The sequence below is a fragment of the Mytilus californianus genome, unplaced genomic scaffold, assembly GCF_021869535.1.
Source record: "Mytilus californianus isolate M0D057914Y unplaced genomic scaffold, xbMytCali1.0.p SCAF_12, whole genome shotgun sequence".
NCBI lineage: Eukaryota > Metazoa > Mollusca > Bivalvia > Mytilida > Mytilidae > Mytilus > Mytilus californianus.
The window spans coordinates 65715427-65741538 of NW_026262604.1; the positions used below are offsets into that span (position 1 = coordinate 65715427).

At 32.4% G+C, this 26112-nt stretch overlaps 2 protein-coding genes across 3 annotated transcripts; one reads left to right on the forward strand and one right to left on the reverse strand.

The window, feature by feature from the left end:
- Positions 1 to 14202: 14202 nt before the first annotated feature.
- Positions 14203 to 21116, reverse strand: LOC127722198 (uncharacterized). 2 transcript variants are annotated; one of them, XM_052229096.1, is made up of 6 exons: positions 19812 to 21116; positions 19042 to 19227; positions 18694 to 18846; positions 17643 to 18332; positions 16665 to 16889; positions 14203 to 15972 (listed from the first exon to the last, which is right to left on the reverse strand). In XM_052229096.1, the coding sequence occupies exons 4-6, from the start codon at positions 17836 to 17838 to the stop codon at positions 15050 to 15052; spliced, it is 1344 nt and encodes a 447-aa protein (XP_052085056.1). In that variant the 5' UTR covers positions 17839 to 18332; positions 18694 to 18846; positions 19042 to 19227; positions 19812 to 21116; the 3' UTR covers positions 14203 to 15049. Both variants share the same exon structure in this region, with proteins under 2 accessions (XP_052085056.1, XP_052085057.1).
- Positions 21117 to 21554: 438 nt separating this feature from the next.
- LOC127722202 (uncharacterized) lies at positions 21555 to 24314 on the forward strand. Its single transcript, XM_052229103.1, has 2 exons — positions 21555 to 21753; positions 22475 to 24314. Exons 1-2 carry the CDS (start codon positions 21555 to 21557, stop codon positions 23371 to 23373), a joined length of 1098 nt encoding a protein of 365 aa, XP_052085063.1. The 3' UTR covers positions 23374 to 24314.
- Positions 24315 to 26112: the final 1798 nt, after the last annotated feature.

Consider the following 26112-nt stretch of genomic DNA (forward strand, 5'->3'; position numbering starts at 1 on the left):
ATGGAGGTAGTGCTGCTATTGTTGGACAATTATAGTGTATTTGTTGGATTCATGATTTAACTTCTTTAAAAAGTTTTTGACTGTTTTAGTTATTTCATTTGTTTATTTGCCTTACATAAAACAATTGTCGGAAGTATATGATAAAGAGATTAATACATGGCCTTTTCCATATCGGCCCGGGTATCATCCCTCGACCCATATCAGCACCTCGACTACGTCTCGTGCTGATATGGGGGTCTCGGGATGATACCCGGGCCGATATGGAAAAGGCCATGTATAAATCTCTATATAAACTATAATCACTGTCCTCCAGAAGTAGAATCAACTATATATATGTACTAGTTAAAGAAAATAACAATGTATAAACATCGAGCGTCTGAAGCGCTATTGACGTTACGCACAATGTTGGTGACGTTTTCTGATTTCATGTACCTATGACCAAAAAACAGCTTAAAATAAGAAAAATACCGGAAAATTTAACTGTTTTTTTTTGTGTGTTAAAATCTTAAGGATGTACACCTCTGAGGAGCCAAAAATTTCTAGAATTAAATTTTTTTCTTAACCTGATTTTTGGGTTTATATGACTGTAAAAAAATAATTGGTAAAAAAAAAATCATATGGTAGTGCACTTCTTTTTTGCTACGGCCCTTTGAAAGTACCCAATTTTGATGAGTTTCCCATTTTTCATCAATTTTTACCTATTTTTGGGCTATTATCGTGAAAAAAATCATAGTTCCACAATTAAACTTTTTTTCATACTTTCAATAAAGATGAAGTAGACCAATTTGAATAAATTTAACTTAAAAAAACTATAAGTAGGTGTTAATATAAGAAAGTTTTATCATATTTTGATGCTTTTTTGTGTCAAATTTACCATGCTGTCAATTTTGTAAATTTGTGATTTTTCTTTGTTTTAAGAACAAAATGCATATTATTTCAACTTCTTTGTTATAAATGATTGAAAAAATACATATCTAAGAAATTTGAAAAGAAAAAAAGTGATATGGGATGTACATGTTTCTAGTAAAATCATTTCGTGTACCCCTCACCCATTTTCTCAAAATTTTGGCAAAAAAGACTGACTTGATTGGTAATAAAATTTGAAAAATTGATTTCTCAAAAACTACTCATTGTTAATACACATTTTTTTTCACAGAGTTAAGTTTGATGATAACTTTTTTTAAATTCATTTATATTTTCCACTTGTATCATATATTTTGGAAATAATTCCAGAACGAGATTTCAACGAGACTAAAACGTCAGAAGACTACATCCTTAATAGCACTTAAAACATTATTTTAACGGTGGCTAATTAGTCTTTATTCACTTTTGTCAATCAGATTTCCAAAAACTAACGAGAAAAATCATATGTTTTTTGCGTGTAGACGGGTAACATATTAATGTTGTTTTTGAGGGTTCCTCCTTTTTTCGGATACTCATAAGTAAATAAAATATAAAAATTGTATACCATTTTGAAGAGGAACATGAGGGCTTTGTGACGTCATATTTGTATGACGTAATCGACGTCATTTTCGAGTCGAGTAGACCTTGGAAGAAGCCATTTCAGCTAGTAGACACCAAGGAAAAATATAAGCCCTTTTGCGACATTACAGGTGAGAACCCATCGATAGCGATATTATTTGTCATCAAATTCTTGATATCACATACCATTATGTAAAACAAACTTGGAAAATGCTTTCAAAACATAGCTACCCAATTTAAAAGAACGACTTCCATGAGAACGTCGACATCATTAATAAAATCAAAGCCCAAAAAACACTGTCACAACAACGTTTAAAAAAACATGTTCTATTTGAAATTAATACATGTATTAATAGTGAGTAAAAATATGTGAAGCATGTTATCTAGTCAGAAAATATTACATAGATATCAGAAGATGTGGTATGAGTGCCAATGAGACAACTCTCCATCCAAGTCAAAATTTATAAAAGTAAACCATTATAGGTCAAAGTACGGTCTTCAACACGGAGCCTTGGCTCACACCGAACAGCAAGCTATAAAGGACCTAAAAAATGACTAGTGTAAAACCATTCAAACGGGAAAACCAACGGTCTAATCTATATAAAAAACGAGAAACACTTATGAACCACATCAACAAACGACAACTACTGAACATCAGATTCCTGAATTAGGACAGGTGCAAACAATTGCAGCGGGTTTAAACGTTTTAATGGTACCAAACCTTCAGCCTTATCTGAAACAATAGTGTAACATCACAACATAGAAAGACACACAATAACATATCAATTGAAATTGCTTAACTCAATCAAAAAACATATTAACACCAGTGAACATACACTGAACAAATAAATTTGATCTATGATACAATGTAAATACAAAATAAATAAACTAAGGGAAGAATAATTAAAGTTACATGTTATACCGCTGTAAAATGTTAAACAATTTAAGAAAAACAATATGCTTGAACAAAAATATCAGCCATTTGCAATTACCTTAAACACAGGTAAATGAAAAGAATTTTGTTGTTAGGTATACGTGTACAGTTCAAATGGAGAAGGAAATATTTTTACAAAATAAATAATTTTGATGTTCATAGTACGAAGAAGTGAAAATTTATAGTAATACCAAACACTTATCAAAGCTGGTATATAGACCAGATATAACCCTGAATAAGTAAACATTAAAATAACAAAAAAGCATTACAATACATGCCTGGTAATCTGGAACATCCGAACGGCATTTATTCATAAAGAAACCTCGTTTTTAGCATTACACAAAAATCATATCATGTATATAAATCCAAACAGGGCTCCCGTCACAAAACTTTTAACTAACGTTTAACGTTAGTAATTTCTGTGGTTTTTAAAGAAACGATAAACAAAAAATGTTGATGCCCAACTGAGAAATGAAGCCAATATGACAAATTTGTTGTATGCATTCGTTTATATTTGTCCATTTGTTTCGATTATCGATCCGTTGAAAGGGTGTCTCCCAAAATGTCACAAGAATAGCGTTTTCATTTTTTTCTCTAAACTACTGAATACAAGTTGTTACAAATCTTTTAAAATAAGTGAAAACTGCATAATTGGTAAGACAATTATAACTATAATCGGAAATTCTCAAACCTAAGAGCGCTAGCATTTCAATATAAAAAAAATAAAGATTTATGTACAAATTATCAATATAAATTGGTTACTATGTGGTCTACAAAAATGTCACAGCATCGCTAATTTGACGTTTTTGACGTTCACTATACATGTAACGTATGTTTTCGTTATGGTGTTTTTGTAACGTATTTATTATGTTATAAGAACATCTAAAACTTAAATTCAAAATATATTTTTTGTTTCATGTCATTTTGATACGCTAATGAAACAGAAACTCAACAACAAAAACAAGATATATATGTATATACAAAATTAATATCTTCAGTGGAGAACGTTATTATCTTTTCAAATATAACTAACATCATACATTATGGATATTCGTATCAGTTGAAATATTGAATAAGAAAGTTGAACGTTATGTATACGAATAAAAGTCAATCCCCACACGGACACATATCGATATGTGATAAATCAAATACAGAGATATTTTATACCTACAGCTTGGGTACACTTAATTACAAATAAATGGTAATAATTAATATTTCCTTACATTGCTAGAATTTGTTTTCTTCCGTTTCATGATTAATTTTTAAAAAGGCTTACAGTATGTATCAAATAGTTAATCATCGATACACAAATGTCTTACATAGATCTATTGGCGTAATAACTTTTGGACATAAAATCAATATGTTGGATATTTAGGTTGGCATGTTAGATATTCACGGCAACATGTACGATATTTAAGTTGACTTGTGTGATAATTTTACTGTCTTGTCAGATATTAGGTCGACTTCTCAGATATTGAAGTCGATATATTAGATAATTGTGTCACCATACTAAACTATGCGACTAAAACACCAAAAAGACAACGCAAGCTCTTTAACGCCAAGTACTTAATAGTTGGACAACACATTTTTGTTAAGGGGCCAACTGACGCCCGCCTCCGGGTGTGGGATTTTCTCGCTGTGTTGAAGACCCAATGGTGGCCTTCGGCTGTTTTCTGCTCTTTGGTAGGGTTGTTGTCTCTTTGACACATTCTACATTTCCATTTTCAATTTTATAATCTGTATAGTGTCAAAATATACAAATAAGGAGATGTGGTGTGATTGCCAATGAGACATCTATCCACTAGTAAGAGTTCAAATGACGAAGACAAAATTGTAAGAAAATTCTAAATAAAGATTGATAAATATTGTCAACTTACCGACTTGTAGGTATCATGACAGTCATATCCAAAATTAAAAAACTGAGAGCTGAGAATAGAAGAGAACAAAAACGCAAATGGAAACAAAAGAGTAAATATGATCAAACAAAAACATTATGAATGTCTTCTTCTGCAATCCGAAAAAGGAGACAGAGGGAAACGGAGAGAAATAACAAAAAAGAAGAAGTAGAGAAAAGAGTAGTAACAACAAAAAGAAAGCACAAAATTAGAACTAAAAGAAAAGATCAAATATCAGCAAAAGAAATAATTGAACAGATCTTTAGGAATCGAAAGACAAACAGACAGCGTAGATGGAGGGAAAAACAAAAACAAAAACAGCCGCAATCGCCGATACCATCAAATTTGACCATGGCAGAAGACAAAAACGACCCATTTAAAAACAAAAGGAGTCGAAGTCGAGTGGTAAGAAGATTAAATGAGCCTTACCTGTAACACCAAGTAAAGGAGTAACAACCGTAAAATCATACCTTTCAACTGCAATTACACTGCAACGCATTGGACTAGTTCCTTCACCCGAAGAAATAAAAGAATCAAACCTTAATGCTTCAGTGGTTGAAGACATTAAAACTTTCTTAAGTAATGAAAAATTAAAAAGCAACGCCAAATCACGTGCATCTGTAGAAGTATTTGCTGCATCGGTGTCTGGAACTGCAGTTGGAAATTGCAGAGCTAAGGTTGATTTAGCAAAAAAAAAACTCGGATTATCTGTTATACGTATTACTAAAGGATTTCGTGTACGGTCAAGGGTTCTTACTTCAGAAAAGTCTTCTTACGAGTATGTCAAAAGAAAAACGAGGTTGGATAAATTGTCTGAAGAATTGCGGAAAATGATATATGATTTTTGGTGTTCCCCTGAAAATTCTCGATAGACGGCAATAAAACAGATATTAAAAGGGTTCGTATTGGGGAAAAGACATACTGCAGTCATGTAATTCAAATTTTAGAGAAAACACAAAGTGAAGTATTTTGATCTTTTCAACAGACTCACCCTGAAATCAAAATTTCAAAAAGAACATTTGAGAAATGCAAACCGTACTTCATAAGAGCCGTCAGACCCAAAGATAGAACAACATGCTGTTGTAGGTATCACCTAGAAAACAAATATCTATTTCAATCTTTCATTTCACATCGGAAGCAACTAATTAAAGATAATATAATTGATGAAAAACAATTCGAGTTGTTTGGAACATTAACTGAATTATGTGCCGCAACATTAAGCCCACTCACGGAAGGAACTGGACATCTAAAAGAGTGCTAAGAAAGAAACTGTTGATCTTGCGGTGTACACTTACTAAAATTCAGTGAATCAGAACTGTACAGATCTGCTGATTGTACAAATCTACAATGGAAGAAGTTTGAATAAATCGACATAAAATCAAAAACCAGTATTAAAAAAAAAACTAACATTGGTAGATTAATCTATAAAACCAGGTCAAATGGTGGAACACTTGAAACCCGTATTAGAAAAATTTCCTGATAACAGTTTTAGGGCAAAATGGCAAACAGGTCAATTGAGGAAACTTGTTGAAAACTTGCCTGAAAATGAATGCATTACAGTACATGATATTTCCGAAAACTAGCGATGCACAGAAAGAGTTGAAATTCAATCAAGCTACTTTCAGCGAACGGAAGTATCTATCCACGTTACATTAATTTACCGACACGCGGTTTTAGAGATCGATGGCGCACAGAGTTCACCAGATGACCCAAATATAATCTGTGAAATTTTTTTATGTCATATCACCAGATGCAAACACGACCATTATTTTACTCATCATGTTCAAAATCTTGTTTCTGAATATTTAAACGAAATAAATTATCGTGTTGATACGATGCACGAATTTTGTGACGGTTGTCAAAGTCAATATAAAAGTCGACATTGTATTGGTACCTTAGCAGAATCTGTAGCCGAATTTGGATATAAAAAAATAATTAGAAACTATTTTGAAAGTTGTCATGGAAAGGAGCCTAGGGATGCCGCCGGTGGACTTTTAAAAAATAAAGCAGATGTTGCCGTTATACACGGAAAATTCCAGATACGTTCGGTTGTAGAACTATTTCAATTCGCGCAGTCTCGTTTAACAACACCTCGGTCTTATGCTTGCAAAAGACGTTTTTTAAATATGTAGAAGAAATTCCTAGAAATGGGAAATCGTTTAAACCAATAAAGGGGATACGGACCATACATCGTGTAGAAACAACAAATCTACAAACGTTACTAGTTCGAACCGGGTCGTGCTATTGCGACGGGTGCCTTGAGGGTGAACTTGTTTGTATAATGATTAAATTGGTTATGTCGTCGGAAGTCAAAATAGAGGCAGAGGATTCCAATTTAGAGGACGAGACATTAGAAGATGACAGTTATAAGAAAGTCGCTGATATGTTCAATACTGGTCATTTTTTTTGCATATTATGTGATGATTAAGAAAATTATTTCTTCCTCCTTAAAGCTACATCGGGGAGTCATATTCTAACCGGAGAAGAAACTGATAAGTGGGGGTCGTCTTTTCCAGAAGGAACATCTGTAATCAATGGACATTATTTCATAAAGAAAAAAAATCACGTTTTACAATACAGTCTTTTGAAAAAATAAAAAAGCGATTGTCCCAAGCGCTTAAGTGGTGTATGTATGCCAAGACAGTATTTTGAAAAGGAATATGCTCGTTTTAACTGAAGAAGAGAATGACAATTTTTTGGAATGTGTTACTTTGTGTGAACTGATTCATTGATTTCCGTTTGAAATTCTTATTGTGTCACGGCTTCATAATGTGTCACGGCACAGGATGAGAGTACTAGATAAAACTTTCTCAATATTGTCCAAAGCAATAATATTTATTGCTCTGAAATTTTTTTATTATAATTTTACTTTTCCATTTCATATTTAAGGCAGGGATTTAGAAATGTATGACGTGTATTTATCTTTTCTTGCGTTAGATAAATCTTGCATAATACAATGTGTATTTTTTTTGCGATATTTTGGACAAACACATCAGTTATTTAACTTTAGTACATGTTAAATTAAGCAAATTTTACTCGGGAGAAAATCACACTAAAGCACATCTTTACTTATGACTAAAATTGTATTTGAAGGAACAGAAAATCATTTCGTTGAGAAATAAATAATTCGCCAAATAAAAACAATTAAATTAAGATACCACCAACGACAAAAACAGGTAAAAGACACAACAAAAACAACAGCAAAACAAATACAAAACACAGTAGAACAGGCTATTACAACCATCCCCTTCCCAAAAAAAAATAAAATTGGTAATTAAATAATGTCATCATAGTTTTGACGGACGTTACAATCTTACAATCATTGAAAATACGCAAAAGTTGATTTGTTAAAGGTTGACCTCAAAATTTTATACCGGGCTTCCCTACAGTCATATTTAAAGTTAAAAATAAATAGTAACTAAAAAACTAAAAATTTTGAGGCGTTTCTCCTCTTCACTACGATTTTCATTAAACAAATGTTGTTGTTTTTCTTTCAACCGGTAAACATTATTTTAAAATAAATCGTGCATGAATGCATACGCGTGGACTCTAATGGAGCGTATATCCCACATTTCCTTTCTTTCACAGAACACCATACGTATTCCTCACATCTCCATTTGTCTAGAGACCACCTGGCATATACCCATATCTCCTTTTATTAACAGAAAACAATGTGCTTAAAGGATATACTGGATGTCAATATTACAACACGTCAATATTACATGATTTTGACGTTAACATACGACGTTACCAAAAGTGATACCAACATCGAGCGTAACGTCTATTCTGTTTTTTTAAATTCACCAGGAACGCTCTAACCAAATGAATACGTATTGGTCAAATTCATATAAGGTCAGTTGGCCTGAGGTTGTTGAAGCCTTAGTTTTTTATTATGATTTTTACTATATCCACAGAAAAAATGGAATTTTGGGAAAATATGGTACACCCGTTTCAGTACCGAAGCATTGACTAATGATCTAGGAAAACAGGGGTAAATGTAAGCTAACGAACTTTAAGTAATGATACAATATCTTGTTGAACTCAGAAATTTTTATTAAACGACACGGAATGCTTCACGACTACAGATATGTATACATTCATATCCATTGTCTTCTATAAGCTATTGTGAACTCGTTATTATTTTTGTTTACTAATTTCCATGGATCTCGTCGTCTTACGTAAACTACAAATTAATTTCTAAACAACATGCATCTTGTATCTCAATCTATTAATCGAAACATTAACATTTAATTTTAATTTCGGTGAGTATGCGATATGATGAGCCAATGAGCTGGTGATATATCAAAAGACTCCTCTAACATACGTATAACACAAAAAGTGAAAATGCTATTGACGAAAGTTAAAAAAGACGCGCATTGTTCATATGAAAGTAGAAGTACACGTAATAGTTCTCATGCGTTTGTTTTGTATGTCTACCGACATTTTTAAGTTAACTTATAGTAAACGTGGCACATATATGCAATGGAGGTGATATGAACGTTGCATTAAGTTTTAAAGCCATTTAATGATATGCTTTGTCTACATTTACCCGTATAAGAGAATTAAAAATACAGAATTTTAAATAACGCTTTTTATAAGGATCAAATGTTTAAATCTTAAAAGTGATTTATTTAGAATTATTTTTGATAAAAAATTGAATACAACATGTTTAATAACTTTATGCGTCCGAAGCGCTTTTCTGGATTTACCTTCATCAGGAACGCTCAAAACCAAACATTTAATAATTTTAGAATGTTTGTTCTATTATTTATAACTATTTTGACATTTTGTTTTCAATGACCACTGATTGTTTGATAATGACTCAACATGATAGAGCCATTTTGGATTTTGTTCTACAATTATTAGACACTGAACTGAATAGTTATTAGAAAAAGAATATGAATATCGAAAAAATTAACTGGATAAATAAAAAAGCATACGACAACATAGTAAATTGATTTTTTTTCCATCTATATTTATGAGACTCATGCCAATCAAATTTCAACTCAAATTGAGAATAATAAGTTTCACATGTTACAATGCCCATCCACTTCATTTAAATTTTGGTGGATAGTTTTCTCATTGGCAATCATACCACATCTACTTATTTTTATATTCACCAATCACATCTTTGGTAAAAGAGAGACAAATCAATCACAACTGACTATGTACTGTTGTTTGTCTTTTCGTAGTTTTTAATATTTTTTTCATGGCATTGCCATATAGTTTTCGACTTGTAAGTTTGAATATCCCTTTGTATCTTTCGCCTCTCCTTTTAAAGATTGGGATCTCATCGACAATTTACATGTTCTGATTTTACATGCACTATCTTGAAGAAATGGTATTTCGATTGATAATCAATAACGAGGATCGTGAGAATCATGTAAAAAAATTCATAATGCTACATTAATTTTAAATGAAATTAAGAAGAAATTAAAAAAAAATTATTTTAGAAAACAAGCATTTTTATTGCTTTTTTTTCCTTATTTTTTTACTGTATTCGGTGTGAGCTATGCGGTATCTTTTATAGTTTCCCATACACCAAATTTGTTTTACAGCATACCTACTTTAGAATAAGTGAAACAAATAAATAGTTTTCAATATTAGAACTGGTAGGGTATATACCAGGTAATGTAGATGGTTTAAAATTTATAAAACTAAATAATTATATAGTAATGCTTAATTCATTCATGTGCCTACTATTGCATGGGATGACTGTCTCATTGGAGTATACCAACCATCTCTGCTAGAAGGTTTAATAGTCAACATTTACAAATCAAAAAAGAAAATATATTTCATATCAATGATCCAATTAGCAGTATAAATGCAGAGTTTTAAAAAATTATAAATCTGTTAAGCTACGTTTTTTTTTATATGCGTAGAAACACATAAAATGTCACGGTTATGTATATACATAGACAATACTGAAGCATAATAAATACTATTTTTAGCATTATCGTTTTAACACGTTACCCTCAGGAAATTTTTGTTGTTCGTAGTAGATTATGATTTCTAAAGGTTTTCTTGATAGATGTATATTTTGCAAATATAGTTCCTGAGTACAAAACAATCTGTTTCTTTGTTAATCGTAAAAATCCCTACTTTTAAAATTCGAAATGTATAATGTTTCCGTTTTACATAGCTACGGTGAAATTAGAATTTCCAGATTTGATGACAGGAAAAAGTTCGGTTTAATTGAGTAATGAAGGACAAGTACAAATTAAACTTAAATATGTTATTTGATAGTAAAAAAAACTATTTTCAGAATAAGTTACAATTCTTCTTAAATTTCATTATTCAAAAGCTCCTACATTCATATGGAACAACAATTTGCAGATATCACTGGTTTCCTCATACCCAATACAAAGTGGTTGACTAATTTGCCTTGTTAGTAAATTCCTACAAGAAAGTTCAACTTAGATGGATAAAACTTATCTTTTTATGTTCGTTTGGTCATATAGCTCATTATGTTTCCGTAAATCCTTGGCTTCACATGTTTTGGCTTTGAGCGTTCCTGGTAAAATAAATAAACAACATGCATTCTAGACATTGTTCATAGCAGTTATGAATAGAAATAGGATTGATATGTACATTGATCACATCTTGCTCAGAGTTCAAGATGATCCTTATTCAGATAATGAATTTGTCTGCGTTAGACACGTGTTTTGACTTTTAGGCTTGATTTATATTTAAATATTTTATTTGTAGAGCTTTTTTAAACGAAAGGAATAGATACCAAGAGTGACAGTTACAATCGGAAAAATGCAGACTACATTATGATTAAATGAGAATAGAAATCAGGCATACAACATTACTCATTAAAACAAAACGTTTTTCTACAAAAAACTTATAAAACCCTGGGAGAACAAAGGTGCTTCAAAAATGTCAGCAGTTCAATACATATCAACTACAATGTTACATAGTACATATTTGCATACATCGTCGGTGCATTTTTGTATCTTTAGATACGGAGATATATGTAACTTTAATAATTCAACTTGAACTTTTTTCACGTTCCTCTGTTAAAACATGTTTACGAAACTTTATAAAGTTTTATAAAACTTTGAAGATACCCGTCCTTTTTTACCGATTCTTAATATGACCAACTATTGGTACGATACCGTTCCAATTATGATTGACAAATTAAATGAGTTGAACAATGTAAGGTTTCAAATCTACGTTTTTTTTTCTAATTACACGGTTTGTTAAGGAGATTAAAATATATCAACAAATGAAAAACAAACCGTCGAAGAGTTTAAATCATCATCAATAAGAGGAGCAATATCAATATTAAATACGGAGATGCGTAATGACTGCCAATATAGTGCATGTAAGCAATTATAGGCAACCGTACGGCCTTCGACAATGAACAAACCTATACCGAAAAGTCGGCTTTAAAAGGCCCAACATTAAAAATATGAAACAAATCAATTGAGAAAACTAGCGGCATAATAAATAACAAAACACTTTATGAAAAACAAATAAGACAGACATGAGCCAACAACAACCACTGAAATACAGGCTCCTGAAATGGGACAATCACATATAGAATGTGTTTGGGTTGAACATGTTTATTATCGCTCAAAGTACTCGCAGTTACTGACGGCTTGCTCAAAGCCAATTACATCTAATAAAAAATCATGTATCTTAACAGTCAGAGAAAAAACATGACCTTGTGCAATGCCAAGATAAAGGTATCTACAGATTGTAGTATAGTGATATCAAATATGTGTATAACAATAATATGTTGCATGGTTTTAATTTACTGATAACAAAATCAATATTCATACCAATAAAACAATATTCAAAGATCTAATTTCAGTGTTGAATTGGTAACATTTTTAAATAAGTTTATTAAAAAGGATTGACAAGTTTACTTGGATCATAAATTACTGGGCTAGGTAAACAACATCACCGTAAATAAAAAAGGATGTACTTTTCCGTTTGAAATAAGTTTTCTACAGGTACAACCAAAATTGTAAACAAAATCTTTGTATCTATGGAAGAATTTAATAAAGGTTTTAAGCAATTTGTGGAAACGAAACCTTTTACTTAATAATTTACCAGTAATACATAAATTACGCTCATTGAAATCCAGTACGTCACTACTGACAAGGGCATAGCGAAAAAGTTGGCATATATTGACACCGTAAACGGAATTTTTAACAATAGGGGGAAACAATCTTACCTTTTGTCGTAACTTTTTGTGTAGAATTTCTTGTGTAAAAATATTTTCATCCAACGCAATCATAGGTTTGAACGTTGTTTTCAATTTAGACTTGTTTATATTTTTTCGTTTGGGCTTGTATTATATTTGCCTTCGGGTTTATATGATCCGTTCAGCCTATTTTTACTAAAAAATTCAAGAGTCTATACTAAGATGAGGTAAATTGTATGGCTTTCCAAATACCGTTTCGATTCCTAACATCACTGAAGAGACATTAATTGTCGAAATCCGGATATGGTGTACAAAAACCTTTGCACCTTTTGTTTGCGGTACACCATCTTTTCCGCAAGTTTATTGTTTTCTGTTTAATATTAAATTTATAATTAAGATCCATTTATTACATCGGTGATCAGTTTATTTGGCAATCGCCAATGGCAATCAGCAGGGTTTAAGAACATTTGTTGTTCTACCTGTTAGTCAAATGCGTTTTGTTAAAATATACTTTTTCACCTTATTGGTCTTTTGGAAAATGTTGTTTGTGCTGTATTTAGAGCCCTCTAACAAGAAATTTGTTTTGCATGCACAGGTATAAAAATTGCGTTTTTTATCCAACGCAATCATAGGTTTGAACATTATTTTCAATTTAGACTTGTTTATATTTTTTCGTTTTGTATTGTATTATATTTGCCTTCGGGTTTATATGATCCGTTCATCCTATTTTGACTCATCAAAATACAAGAGTCTATCCTAAATTGAGGTAAATTGTATGGCTTTCCAAATACCGTTTCGATTCCTAACATCACTGAAGAGACATTAATTGTCGAAATCCGGATATGGTGTACAAAAACCTTTGCAACTTTTATTTGCGGTATACCATCTTTTCCGCAAGATTATGGTTTTCTGTTTAGTATCAAATTTATAATTAAGATCCATTTATTACATCGGTGATCCGTTTATTTGGCAATCGCCAATGGCAGTCAGCAGGGTTTAAGAACATTTGTTGTTCGACCTGTTAGTCAAATGCGTTTTGTTAAAATATACTTTTTCACCTTTTTGGTCTTTTGGAAAATGTTGTTTGTGCTGTATTTAGACCCCTCTAAGGGACCGGTCAAAATTTCTTGATGCATGGGACCGGTGCAAAAAGAAAATTGTCTGAAATAATTCTCTTGATCCCATGGTTACTGGCAGAATAAAAATATGCTTGTCCCATGCACTTTACCTAGTAAAAAAGTGTGTGTCCCATGTTAAAGCACAAAAACATGATCAAAGTTGTGGCTACATTTCATGCTACAATGTATTTAGATAGCTGACAAATAATGCTACTATGTGTGAACTGTATCTATTTTGCTATTATAAAGTAAACAAAACAATACATAAGCATATTTTATTGCCAACACAGGAGCCCAAACAGATGACAATATGTTATTGACTATAATAAATGATACATGCAATATTAAACAATTAACATGTATGAAGTGTATGGTAGAATACATTTTTTCAAAAAAATTGCAGCTTAATTTAGAATCTGACTATTCTAAATTAACAGTGGGTAGGTAAATTTTCCAAAAAAAAAAATTACAAAAATATGATTTTTTTTTTCTGCTTAGAATAAAACAATCCCCATTATTTGAATAGTCATACCAGAAGAAGTGAACATCTCGAGACAGTTAAATTTTCAAATTTAAAACGAGAGGAATGTGAAAATAGCATCAAAATTGTCTCCAACTTCCACTTACAACAATATTGTATTTTAAACATTTTTTTTAAAGTGGGAAAAAAGTAAAATTTACTATCTCAACATATATGCAGCTTGATTGATTATATATTTATATCTGGGCCATTCAGAGCATGTTGGGTGTGGGTTCCAGATTTGTTGTGACCTTTGAATGAATATTCCAATCATTTCTTTTGGTAGTATGCTACTGTATTTGTTAAATTTCCACAAACATTCTTTTTCTACAGCCAGTATGTATTATAAAAAAAAGAGTTTTCATTCTACAATGTCTGTTGAATTTGCATAATCATGATAATAACATTTATAATTAAGGTAGTTCAGGGGGTCATCACTGAACATCATTTCTGGGCATGTTAGATTTTTGTTTTATTTAAGGAATTATGGTCTACATGTACAAAATAAAACAGAAACATTAAAACAATTCATTTTGTTTAATTATAGTTGAAGTAGCACTTTTAATTGCATGGCCATTTTCAAAATTTCTGTTTCAATCCAAGGGAGATAATTTGTATAGAAAGTACATGGAAATCACACATTTTGTCAATTTTCTTAAAAGTATGGCTGGTTTATACACCACATTTCTTTTTATTGAAACTTCTAAAGCATATGAAATGGAGATTTTCACAAATTTTCAGAATTTTCCCTATGTAAAAAGACCAAATATTCACACTTTTCAAAGAACTTTTTTGAAAAACAAGCACACTTTTATACTCCATATCCCTATATTTTCTACAGTAAGCTATCATTTTTGTTGTAAATTTTGAATGTGTACATGTTTATCTATTCTTATGTAAAATAGAGAAAAATCTTTTATTTCTTTTTTAGACCACTGAACTTTAGGTTACATAGTCGTCATATCTTTTGGGTAGTCTGACACGTCTCGATCTAGTAGAGATTTGTAAGTTTTCAATTTCCCTTTCACTCTCAGAACTACTGGAACTACTGTCTGTTTCAGTTTCTGTGTCTGGATCAAATAATTCAATGATTACATCATCCTCGTCTGACTGAATTTCATTGACCTGATTGTTATCTGCTATCAAATGCATAGCAATAGATTGCTTAACAGCTTTCACTTTTTCAGGTTTTACAGTGAAATTTCCAAGATTATGATGCTGTATGTATTTGTCTAATACCGACATTGTCTGTTTGTCTATAGAGTTATTTTCAAACATCTCCACCCAATTATAGTCATCATATGTTTTACAGGTCACATCATGTCTCTTTTTTTGTGTTGCAATGGACCGTTTTTCCTTATCAGCCTTTAGTGTTTCAAGATGCAAGACATATTTCATAACAAGATCCTCTGGAAGGACATACTTCTTGCTAAATTGAGATACACTAGCATGGTTAGATGTCGACAATTCTCCCAAGGCAAACAATTTCTTAATGTTTGCACGTGGCTGAAAGTCATCTGGTTCCCGCTCAACGTTATCGATTTGTACGGGAGTGTTACTGTGTACTAAATAATGCAAATCAGGAAGTCTTTCATAATCTGGATATGGCCTAGGTACTGGTTTAACCAAATTTGGTCCATATAAATCATTCACTGGAGATCTCAAACAGTACTCACACTTGGTCCCATGTGACTGTTCACAACGATATTTTCTGTATTCAATATAAAGTTCACCTACTTCGCAGTGCTGATCAATAAATTCATAAATCTTTTTGAAGTAACCACGTCCTGGTACCGTTGCTTTGGCAGATTTTGAAGACTCATGATATCTTTTGAGGTAATTGCCATTCCAGAAAAACTGGTCCTCTGAAATAAGACAAACATTATTGGTAATTGATTATTTATTGGTTAATCAGGCTAATATTTAGGATATGTACATGTATTAAAGGTGCAAATTAAAAGTGAAAATAGAACGTATGATTTCCCATACATGTAGGTTTTCTACAGTACAGAAAGAGTGTAACCATGACTGATCACCAACATAGTGGTACCACTCTTTTCAGTGGTACTGCTGTAACTTTTTTCTGTTAAGACATTTCATTCTACTTTCCTTTGTATTAAGAGTGGTAGCTATGAACACTCTTGAATACAAAGGAAAGCAAGAAATTATCTTTTCACAAAAAAAATTTTTTGTAGTACCATTAAACAGAGTAGTGCCACTATATCAGTGATCTGATGGTGTATGTGTATCGACCAACTGTAAACACCTCAAGGTCTCCGGCCTTAATAGTGTCACTTGGCTCAGTGATTTTTTTCTCACTGGCCATTGAAGTTTGCTGACTGACCCCTAATTGGAATGCTTAATTGTTTATAAGGATTGGGTGGTTGTCTCATTGATATTTACCCAATATTTACTGATTTTGTTTTGCATGTACACATATAAAAATTACGGTTTTTATCCAATGCTCTAATACATGTAGGTTGGAACGTTTGTTTCAATATAGACGTGTTCATAAATTCTTTTTAATATATGTGCATGATGTATATAGACAATGTACCAGGGTGTTCTGTCACATATGCCTGAATAAATCCTGCAGGTCCTTTGGCATCATCTATTCTCAAGGACACGACTTCTGCAACTGCCCAAGCATTTTTTTCCATCATTGCAGCCTTGTGTTTATCAAGATCACTGGGTGTCATGGTGTCCTGATCCTCCTGAGACAAACCATGAAGGGGTTTGAAATATTCCCAACATATAGTCGCACCATCCACTAATGCATCACCTATAAATTTACAAATGATGAAAAATTTACTTTTACAATTGATGTCCTCTTAATGATATTCAATATTCAATGCAATATAAGCCTAAAACATTTATAAAGAAGAAGAGAATTTAAGAGAATCATATAAAGTATTGTTGCAAGTAAATAATGAAAATCGTAACCTAGCAGTAGCTTAAACCATTAATCTGGATCTTATTCCATTTGGTTTATACTATTTGTCTACAAATGATCTTTATAGTGGGTTTGATCCCCGGCCGGGTCAAACCAAAGACTTTAAAATTGGTATTTGCTGCTTCTTCTATAAGCACGCGGCATTTAGGAGTTAGAGCAAAGACTGGTCGGCTCAGCCTTCTGTTTACTGCTGTTAAACTTTTTTTTATTCCCAAAAGGACATAAATTGTATTAAACATAAATTCAAATATATTACATAGTATAAATTATATATATATAATATAGGGTACTTACATGAATATTGCTGAATGTTGTCCCAAGTAGAATATTATATTGCACGAGCTTGCGAGTGCAATTAATATTCTATGAGGGATAATATTCACCAGTTTTCATGCAATTACCCTTTTATTGTATAGCAAAACCTTTGAAATGCCAAAAATTTGATTTTCAACATCGATGACGTCAATTATGAGTGCAATATCATGGAATATTGCACACTAACGTTTGGTTACGTTCTACATTGAATATATGTTGCTGTACAATAAATACAAATACATGTATAGCATTTGGTAGCAATCTTACCAATAGCACTGTTTGTTCTCTCTGCTTCATTTTGTGCCGAGTCTCCACTGGCCCTATGGATTCTGACTCTTCTCACAGAATTCTGGATACGACACATTTCAGCAAATCTGAATTTAACTGCAGTATTATTAACCCCAACTCCAGGTCCACCATCAGTATATTCAGAAATAACTGGCTTCACAGGATATATATTCATAGAATCAATAGAACGAATGATTTCTTCACACTAATCTCTCAAAGTTTTCAAATTCCTGTTACAAATTCTCATGTTTTCACCTTTAAGATCTTGATTCAGTTTTTCAATTAACTGTAAAGCTTCTTTAAGTTTGTCAATTAGTTCATCAGATCCTGTATTGGGAAAATTTGCTAACACACGTTCAAGACGACGAGCAAAATGTGTTATCCTTTCTGATTCATAATGTGTATAATTTGATTGTCCAGATAATAAAGATGTTAAGTCATCATCAGTGGTACTGTCAAAGACATAAAATGCAGCATCATGGACCATCGCATAAAACTGTTTATCTTGTATTGACTCACCGCGTTCAGGAGACATTTCAAATAAATCAGGTTTTTCATAGCGGAGACGCAACAAATCACTACCCCATACACACCCTGAGCTTCCAACATAGAATTTTGGACGGACAACAACACAACTTTGGTCATGGTCTTTAATCAATCTCTCCTTACCTAAAAAAATACATAAAAAATACACATATCAAACTAGAAAACTGACACATCATGATGGCCTAAGTCCAATAACTTGGAAACAAAAAATAAAAATGCTCCAAAATCGAAAGAGAGCCTCCTCTAGTGTTGCTAAATAATGTGTATAAATTTTTTTTTAAATCGGTCAAAGCAAATTTGAGTTATCGTACGACAATGAAAGGGTAGACAGGCGGACGGACAGAGTGATTACTATAGGGCACCCACCGAACATCGAAATTTCGACAAGATTTTTAAAACATATTGGTTTCTCTATCCTCTAATGCCATATCCCAGCATCCAGAAAAAGATCTGTCTTCCCCTAAATGATATTTATACAACTTACCCTGTATTGTTTCAGTTTTCCATGTCATTAATCTAAATGAGCTAGGTGACTGGTACACCTCTGGTGTTGCAAAGTCATGTTGTGGTAGCTTTCTTTGTTTGCTTTCATCCGTCAAGGTGAGTATTTTTCCAGCTTTTGTATCTCTCAATCCGACTGAAAATGGTAAGAAAATATGCTTAGGACAGGGAAAGTTTGTTATAATATTGTTTGGAATTCATTTCGTTTGACGAAGAATTAAGATTTTCCAGGAAAAAAACATATTTTTAGTGCCCAAGGAGGTGCACACCCGCCAAGCCCCCGCCTGAACCTGCCTTGGCTCACAAGTGCTATAAAGAATAGTTGACTTACCATCTGTGCCTGGTCTGATATAAGCTTTATCATCAAATGAGATGTCCAGACTTGAATATCTGAACAAGCTATTGGTGCTGAACATGTCTTCTCTGTTTAATTTTACATGCGCCCTTTGATGATGGGTGAGCTCAGTACTGTGGTCCTCAGTCTTTGGGGGTTTTTTGGTACAAAAGAGCCAGTTACCTGTAATGTACATTGTATCATAATTATGGACATTATATGATCTGCATTCTAACAATATAGTATTTACATTTCATTTTGGGATCAGTCAAGATTACATAAACATGATAAATATAAATAAAAGAAATTAAATCACAAGTAATTAAAACAAATAATTTATTTATATGGGGTGATCTTGGAGTTGCCTTATCCACTTTGATCGTGTTCCAAATTTTATAGTCACACTTCCATGTATTTACTTGTATGTGTTGTACGGCATGTTATATTTTCCAGATTTTACCATGATCAACATTTCAAGTTGCTATTTAGTGGCAGACATCACTTTCTCATTAAGAGCACCTGGGTGTGCATTGTGCCTTGTGTTGTTAGGGTCCGTGTTGCTCATATTTTATTACGTTCTTGCTATTTGTGTTGTTTCCGTCTTTGTGTCATTGTACAAAATGTACATGTAATTTGTCTATGCTAATTGATTTACGATTTCTTGTTTTTTCCTTATTGTGCATGTTTTTAGTTACACGAACAAGAACATGATGAAGAAACACAGATTTTAAGTGTGTTCATACACTGTACTATTATACAGTAAATACCTTTATGTCTCTTGCCTTCAATTGTGTTGATTTTTCTAGGCCTTGCCCTAAGGTGTACTGTTTTTGCTGACTTCAACAACTTCTTTCCTCGTCTAATTAAATTATAATTGGCAATAGACAATAAATCTTCAAGTTTTACTCTGTGATTTAAATAGAGGACTGTGTCCTGTCTGCGTCCATGTGCTGAACTTTTGCTCTCGATGGCATTGGCTATAAAGTCTTCATCATCAGAGTCAAGCATTGGTCTTGCTCCAGCACCAAGTCTTCTTGCTTTAATTCTGTTTTCTTTTATAAGCTTCTCAGTTAATCTTTTGACGCAATAGCCATATTTTTTTTTGGTCATAACTTGTCTCTTTGCTTAACAACTTTTGATTTGCATCCAGCTGTTCTTCAAGTATTTCTTTTCTGGCACAGAAATCTTTCTCACGCATCAATGATAATGATTTTGATTCAATTTTTTTGTCAATTTCATTGAGATTATCTTTGCATTTGTCAATTTTTGTTTCCAACCTTAAGTTAATCATGTCTTGAGCTGCTACTTTTGCATTGGACATTTCTGCAAAAACTTGTCGGGACTTTTCAAGTTTTTTTTAAAGCAATATCTGGATTTATTCCTACAGCAATCAAATCACTTCGTCCAATCAATTTCGCAAGAATACATTTGACAATACTTCGATCATGCTCAGTATCCAACGTTAATAAAGCTGTGTTTATATAACCATAGTCAATATTTTCACGTACACGTACCCTGATATTTTCTGCATCTTCAAAATCATCAGTTATTCTCTGCAATATACCCAAAATGTCCACTCCATCGCTATCCAATATAATATACTTTTTCTCATAGTTATGTGGATTATATACAAAACATCTTACACCATGAACAGGATCCAAAAGATCGTCTTTGAATCTAGTCGATAAATCATCCTTCCTAACATATAATGGAGCTCCCATAAAGTCAGCATATATGTCTAGACCAACTTGAAAATCTATGATTCCATTTGCCCGTTTGCTGGTATATCTTTCATAAATTGTTGGTCCAATACTTTCTAAATCACAATGTTGATATAAAAGGTCCTCCAAAACACAAGACAAGGCATCGATTTTGTTATGAAGTACAATAGACTTGGTTGAATCCCTCAACCTTTTGAGTTTTGATAAATTATCATTAACGGGTATAGTCTGTAATGACCTGTTAAATGTGTGAATTGTACTATCTGAAGTGACTTGTGTTAACTTCCTTTGAACTGCTCTTTTCTCAGAAAATGAAATGGAGTGTGGTGTTAAAGAGGGGATCTGTTCGTGTGTATTGCTTTCTTTCAGGTGATCGGTTGAGGCCATTTTCAAGGTGGAAACCTCCATCCACACTAATCGTGTTTTGTGTTACATATCTAGAACTTTGCATCATTCATGTGTATATAATAAACATCATGGTAATATTCTATAAAAGTTCGGGTTTCTTCTAGCGGAAATGTCGAGAACATTACAAAATGCAAAATCCATCTCGGGGGAAGTCCGAATTCCGAATGAAAATTGGGTAACATTTAATTCTATATACTTAAATATATAGTGTACTGTAAATATTATAACGCAACTGAATTAGAAATACAAACTATTACAGATATTTAAAGCCGATATTTTATATACTGAATGATTTTATCTGATTTCATTTTAATACGGATATTCGGATTTTACCGGATTGGTTAAGTTTTAGTCATTCATACATAACTTCCGGTAAATACGATGGGCCTGGACGACCGGGGCATCGACAGAGGAAAGTGCCGAGTCGAAGAATGCGACTGCACAGAATTTGTGGCATCAGATGCCATGAGTTGTGGATACTGTGGTGATCCACCAGCAAAACACCAAAACTTACAACAACACGTATCTAGCAGTACTGCCAGTAGCTCTACCCAAAATGTCACTCTCAGCTCTAATATCGGTAAGTACAAAAATGTACATGTAACTTTAGTAATTTTACATGTATATACAATTACCTGGAACTTTTCCATATCAGCCCTAGTATCATTCAAAATTTCAACCAAGAGCTTTTAATACCAGACAATATATATACTTGTGCTCCACCCCCTTTCATAATTTTAAACTGTTAAAAGCGTGTATTATTTCATATGTTCTCACAATTAAATTGGCGGCGACAGAGCCCTATAATTATCAGTTCATCTGTCCATCAGAGATTCCTCAGTCATACGATAACTTTTTAAATTTGCTGGGACTGATAGAAGTGAAATATATACACAACATTAAGCTACTGATTGGATTCTATGCACTACATATTCAAATTTTTTTATCTTATTCTTCGTTATCATCCTTTTACACATGGTAGAGCATTAAACTCACTACAAAATTCCCTGTCACTGCTAAGTCTCAAACCTGGGACTTCTCGGTGACTAGCTACCGAGTGAGCAAAAGAAGTACTCCGTTAGCCTGTCGATTTGAAATGGCTATATATCAACTACTTAATACAAATCATGTAGGCTGTCGCGCAACACACATAATAATTCAGTATGATAACCAGGTTGATTTGAAAGTTCATTTTTTAATCTATAGTACATGTATGTAAATACGATTTTAATAATAATTTGATGTGTTTTAATACATTGGCTTGAATAACAAATGTATATTTTGATATTTACTATTTTTAGTTGAGGCTAAACAGTCTGGTGGAGCAACAAAGTTAAGTACAACTATCGAGCCATGGATGAACAAAAAATTTGGCTATATCTCTGATCCGAAAAGAAAAACTGGACAATTTTACAATACCGTTTTGAAGTCGTTGTACGAATCTTTTTGGCCATATTGTGGTAATATCACCATTTTTCACAACACATTTATTGTTGAAAGGAACCGACAATTAAAATACAGTTCAAACTTTGGAAATTTTCAGTCAAAGTTGGCATATTTCAAAAGTGAAAATGAAGCATGTGCAGGAAAATACTTAAAGGAGGATTACTTTCCCTTACCACATGATGTAGATAATTTAGAAAGATTAATCGACAATGCCTCAAAACTAGAACAAAAAGTTGTAACTGAAATAGAAAAAATAAGTAAAGATGATGATTCATTGTTTTGTCAGAATGGAAGACTAAAATCAGGAAGGCAAAGTCAACACAATTTCAACGAAGACACAATACACAAGATGAACATTTTCATTGCAGATGAGATAAAGCCGTTTAATAAGACACTTGTTGAACTAAAACAAAAGTGTAAAGTAACTAGTTGGAACAAGAGAGGGAAAAAAAGAACTGATAAACAAAGAAAACGAGAGAACAAGTGGAAAGTTGAAGCAAGATCAAAGTGCAGGAAGTTAAATAGATGCAAAGAGATCTATGAACTATTTGGTGGTCATCTCATGTCAGAATGTTTCACTCCTGAAATGGGGGCGTATCAGATTACCGAAATAGAAGATACATGTACATTTATCGAAAACATTTTTTCAGATACCCTTAGTGAATTTGACAAGTGTTGTTTGGCCGACATGGTGAAAGAGGGTTGTTTCCGAGAGCTGGCCCTTGAATTTATTGAACAGTATTTGTACCAATAGTCCAATATTATAATGTGACACAGTTTAGTGAGAATTGTTATTGTTTATATGAGTTTACTTTATACATGTATCTAGTCAGTCTACTTTCAAATTATTTTTACCTCATCTTCATATTTTATTGATGGTTAAGCCTTTTGTTATTATTATTAATTTGATGGTTAAGCTTTTTGTTATTTTTATTTTTTTCTCTGTTCTTTTACATAAATACATTTTACACATAAGTGCTTGTAGGATTTCAGATTGTGCCAATAGATTCATCATATTTTGTTGATTTTATTTTACGTCATACATTGTTCTCGCTATTCTGTCTTCCCATAAAATGGAGTTATCTCTCATTTGCACAGTTATCTACTCTTTAGAGAAGGAATTTTAATATATATTACATGTACAAAAATTTTGGCTTTTCTGCAAATATTTTTTCATATTAAACACACAAATATCATCATGATCCTGGTCTCAGATAAAAAAAAACATTTTTCTGTGACATGGCATAAGATTTGTTGTTCTGATGGGATCATTAGGTCGCCCAATTAATTAATTAGTAAAAAATAAAAGTGATGTTTAATAGAAAAATACCTTCTGTCAGGAAAGACAACTCTGGTAAATGGGAGACAACTCTGCTTTATGGGAGGACAGATTTATATATTTGACAATCATGCTTTTTTGTGCAGAAACACTATCCATGAATTCGTTTTTTTACATTTGTTAAACAGTTATACATGTCAAATATCTAATCAAATTTTTACATATTTTTTTTATTCTATATCAAAGTATTTTTTCATGTTTATTCTGTATCAAAATTTTTTTTTGTTGCCTTCACTGTTCTTAAAATCTTGTAAATGAATTTGCTATGTTGTAACTGTTAAATTCACATTGCTAGATGTTCATGATGTTATTTTTGTTTGTTATAGATTTATCAAATAAATTTTTTTTCATATACAGACATTGTTTCAAAAAGTTCATGTCCCATGCTTGCCAATAATGAAAAAACATTGAGTCCCATTCCGGTAAACACTGCAAAAAGTGCTTGTCCCATTACAGTTTGCACCGGTCCCATGCATCAAGAAATTTTGACCGGTCCCTAACAAGAAATTTGTTTTGCATGCACACGTATAAAAATTGCGGTTTTTATCCAACGTTATCATAGGTTTGAACATTGTTTTCAATTTATACTTGTTTATATGTTTTCGTTTGGGCTGGTATTATATTTGCCTTCGGGTTTTTATGATCCGTTCATCCTATTTTGACTCCTCAAAATACAAGAGTCTATCCTCAATTGAGGTAAATTGTATGGCTTTCCAAATACCGTATCGATTCCTAACATCACTGAAGAGACATTAATTGTCAAAATCCGGATATGGTGTACAAAAACCTTTGCACCTTTTGTTTGCGGTATACCATCTTTTCCGCAAGATTATTGTTTTCTGTTTAGTGTCAAATTTATAATTAAGATCCATTTATTACATCGGTGATCCGTTTATTTGGCAATCGCCAATGGCAGTCAGCAGGGTTTAAGAACATTTGTTGTTCGACCTGTTAGTCAAATGCGTTTTGTTAAAATATACTTTTTCACCATTTTGGTCTTTTGGAAAATGTTGTTTGTGCTGTATTTAGACCCCTCTAACAAGAAATTTGTTATGCATGCACGGGTATAAAAATTGCGTTTTTTATCCAACGCAATCATAGGTTTGAACATTGTTTTCAATTTAGACTTGTTTATATTTTCCCGTTTGGTATTGTATTATATTTGCCTTCGGGTTTATATGATCCGTTCATCTTATTTTGACTCCTCAAAATACAAGAGTCTATCATAAATTGAGGTAAATTGTATGGCTTTCCAAATACCGTTTCGATTCCTAACATCACTGAAGAGACATTAATTGTCGAAATCCGGATATGGTGTACAAAAAATTTTGCACCTTTCGTTTGCGGTACCCCATCTTTTCCGCGAGTTTATTGTTTTCTGTTTAGTATTAAATTTATAATTAAGATCCATTTATTACATCGGTGATCCGTTTATTTGGCAATCGCCAATGGCAGTCAGCAGGGTTTAAGAACATTTGTTGTTCGACCTGTTAGTCAAATGCGTTTTGTTAAAATATACTTTTTCACCTTTTTGGTCTTTTGGAAAATGTTGTTTGTGCTGTATTTAGACCCCTCTAACAAGAAATTTGTTTTGCATGCACACGTATAAAAATTGCGGTTTTTATCCAACGCAATCATAGGTTTGAACATTGTTTTCAATTTAGACTTGTTTATATTTTTTCGTTTGGGCTTGTATTATATTTGCCTTCGGGTTTATATGATCCGTTCATCCTATTTTGACTCCTCAAAATTCACGATTCTATCATAAATTGAGGTAAATTGTATGGCTTTCCAAATACCGTTTCGATTCCTAACATCACTGAAGAGACATTAATTGTCGAAATCCGGATATGGTGTACAAAAACCTTTGCACCTTTTGTTTGCGGTACACCATCTTTTCCGCAAGTTTATTGTTTTCTGTTTAGTATTAAATTTATAATTAAGATCCATTTATTACATCGGTGATCAATTTATTTGGCAATCGCCAATGGCAATCAGCAGGGTTTAAGAACATTTGTTGTTCGACCTGTTAGTCAAATGCGTTTTGTTAAAATATACTTTTTCACCTTTTTGGTCTTTTGGAAAATGTTGTTTGTGCTGTATTTAGACCCCTCTAACAAGAAATTTGTTTTGCATGCACACGTATAAAAATTG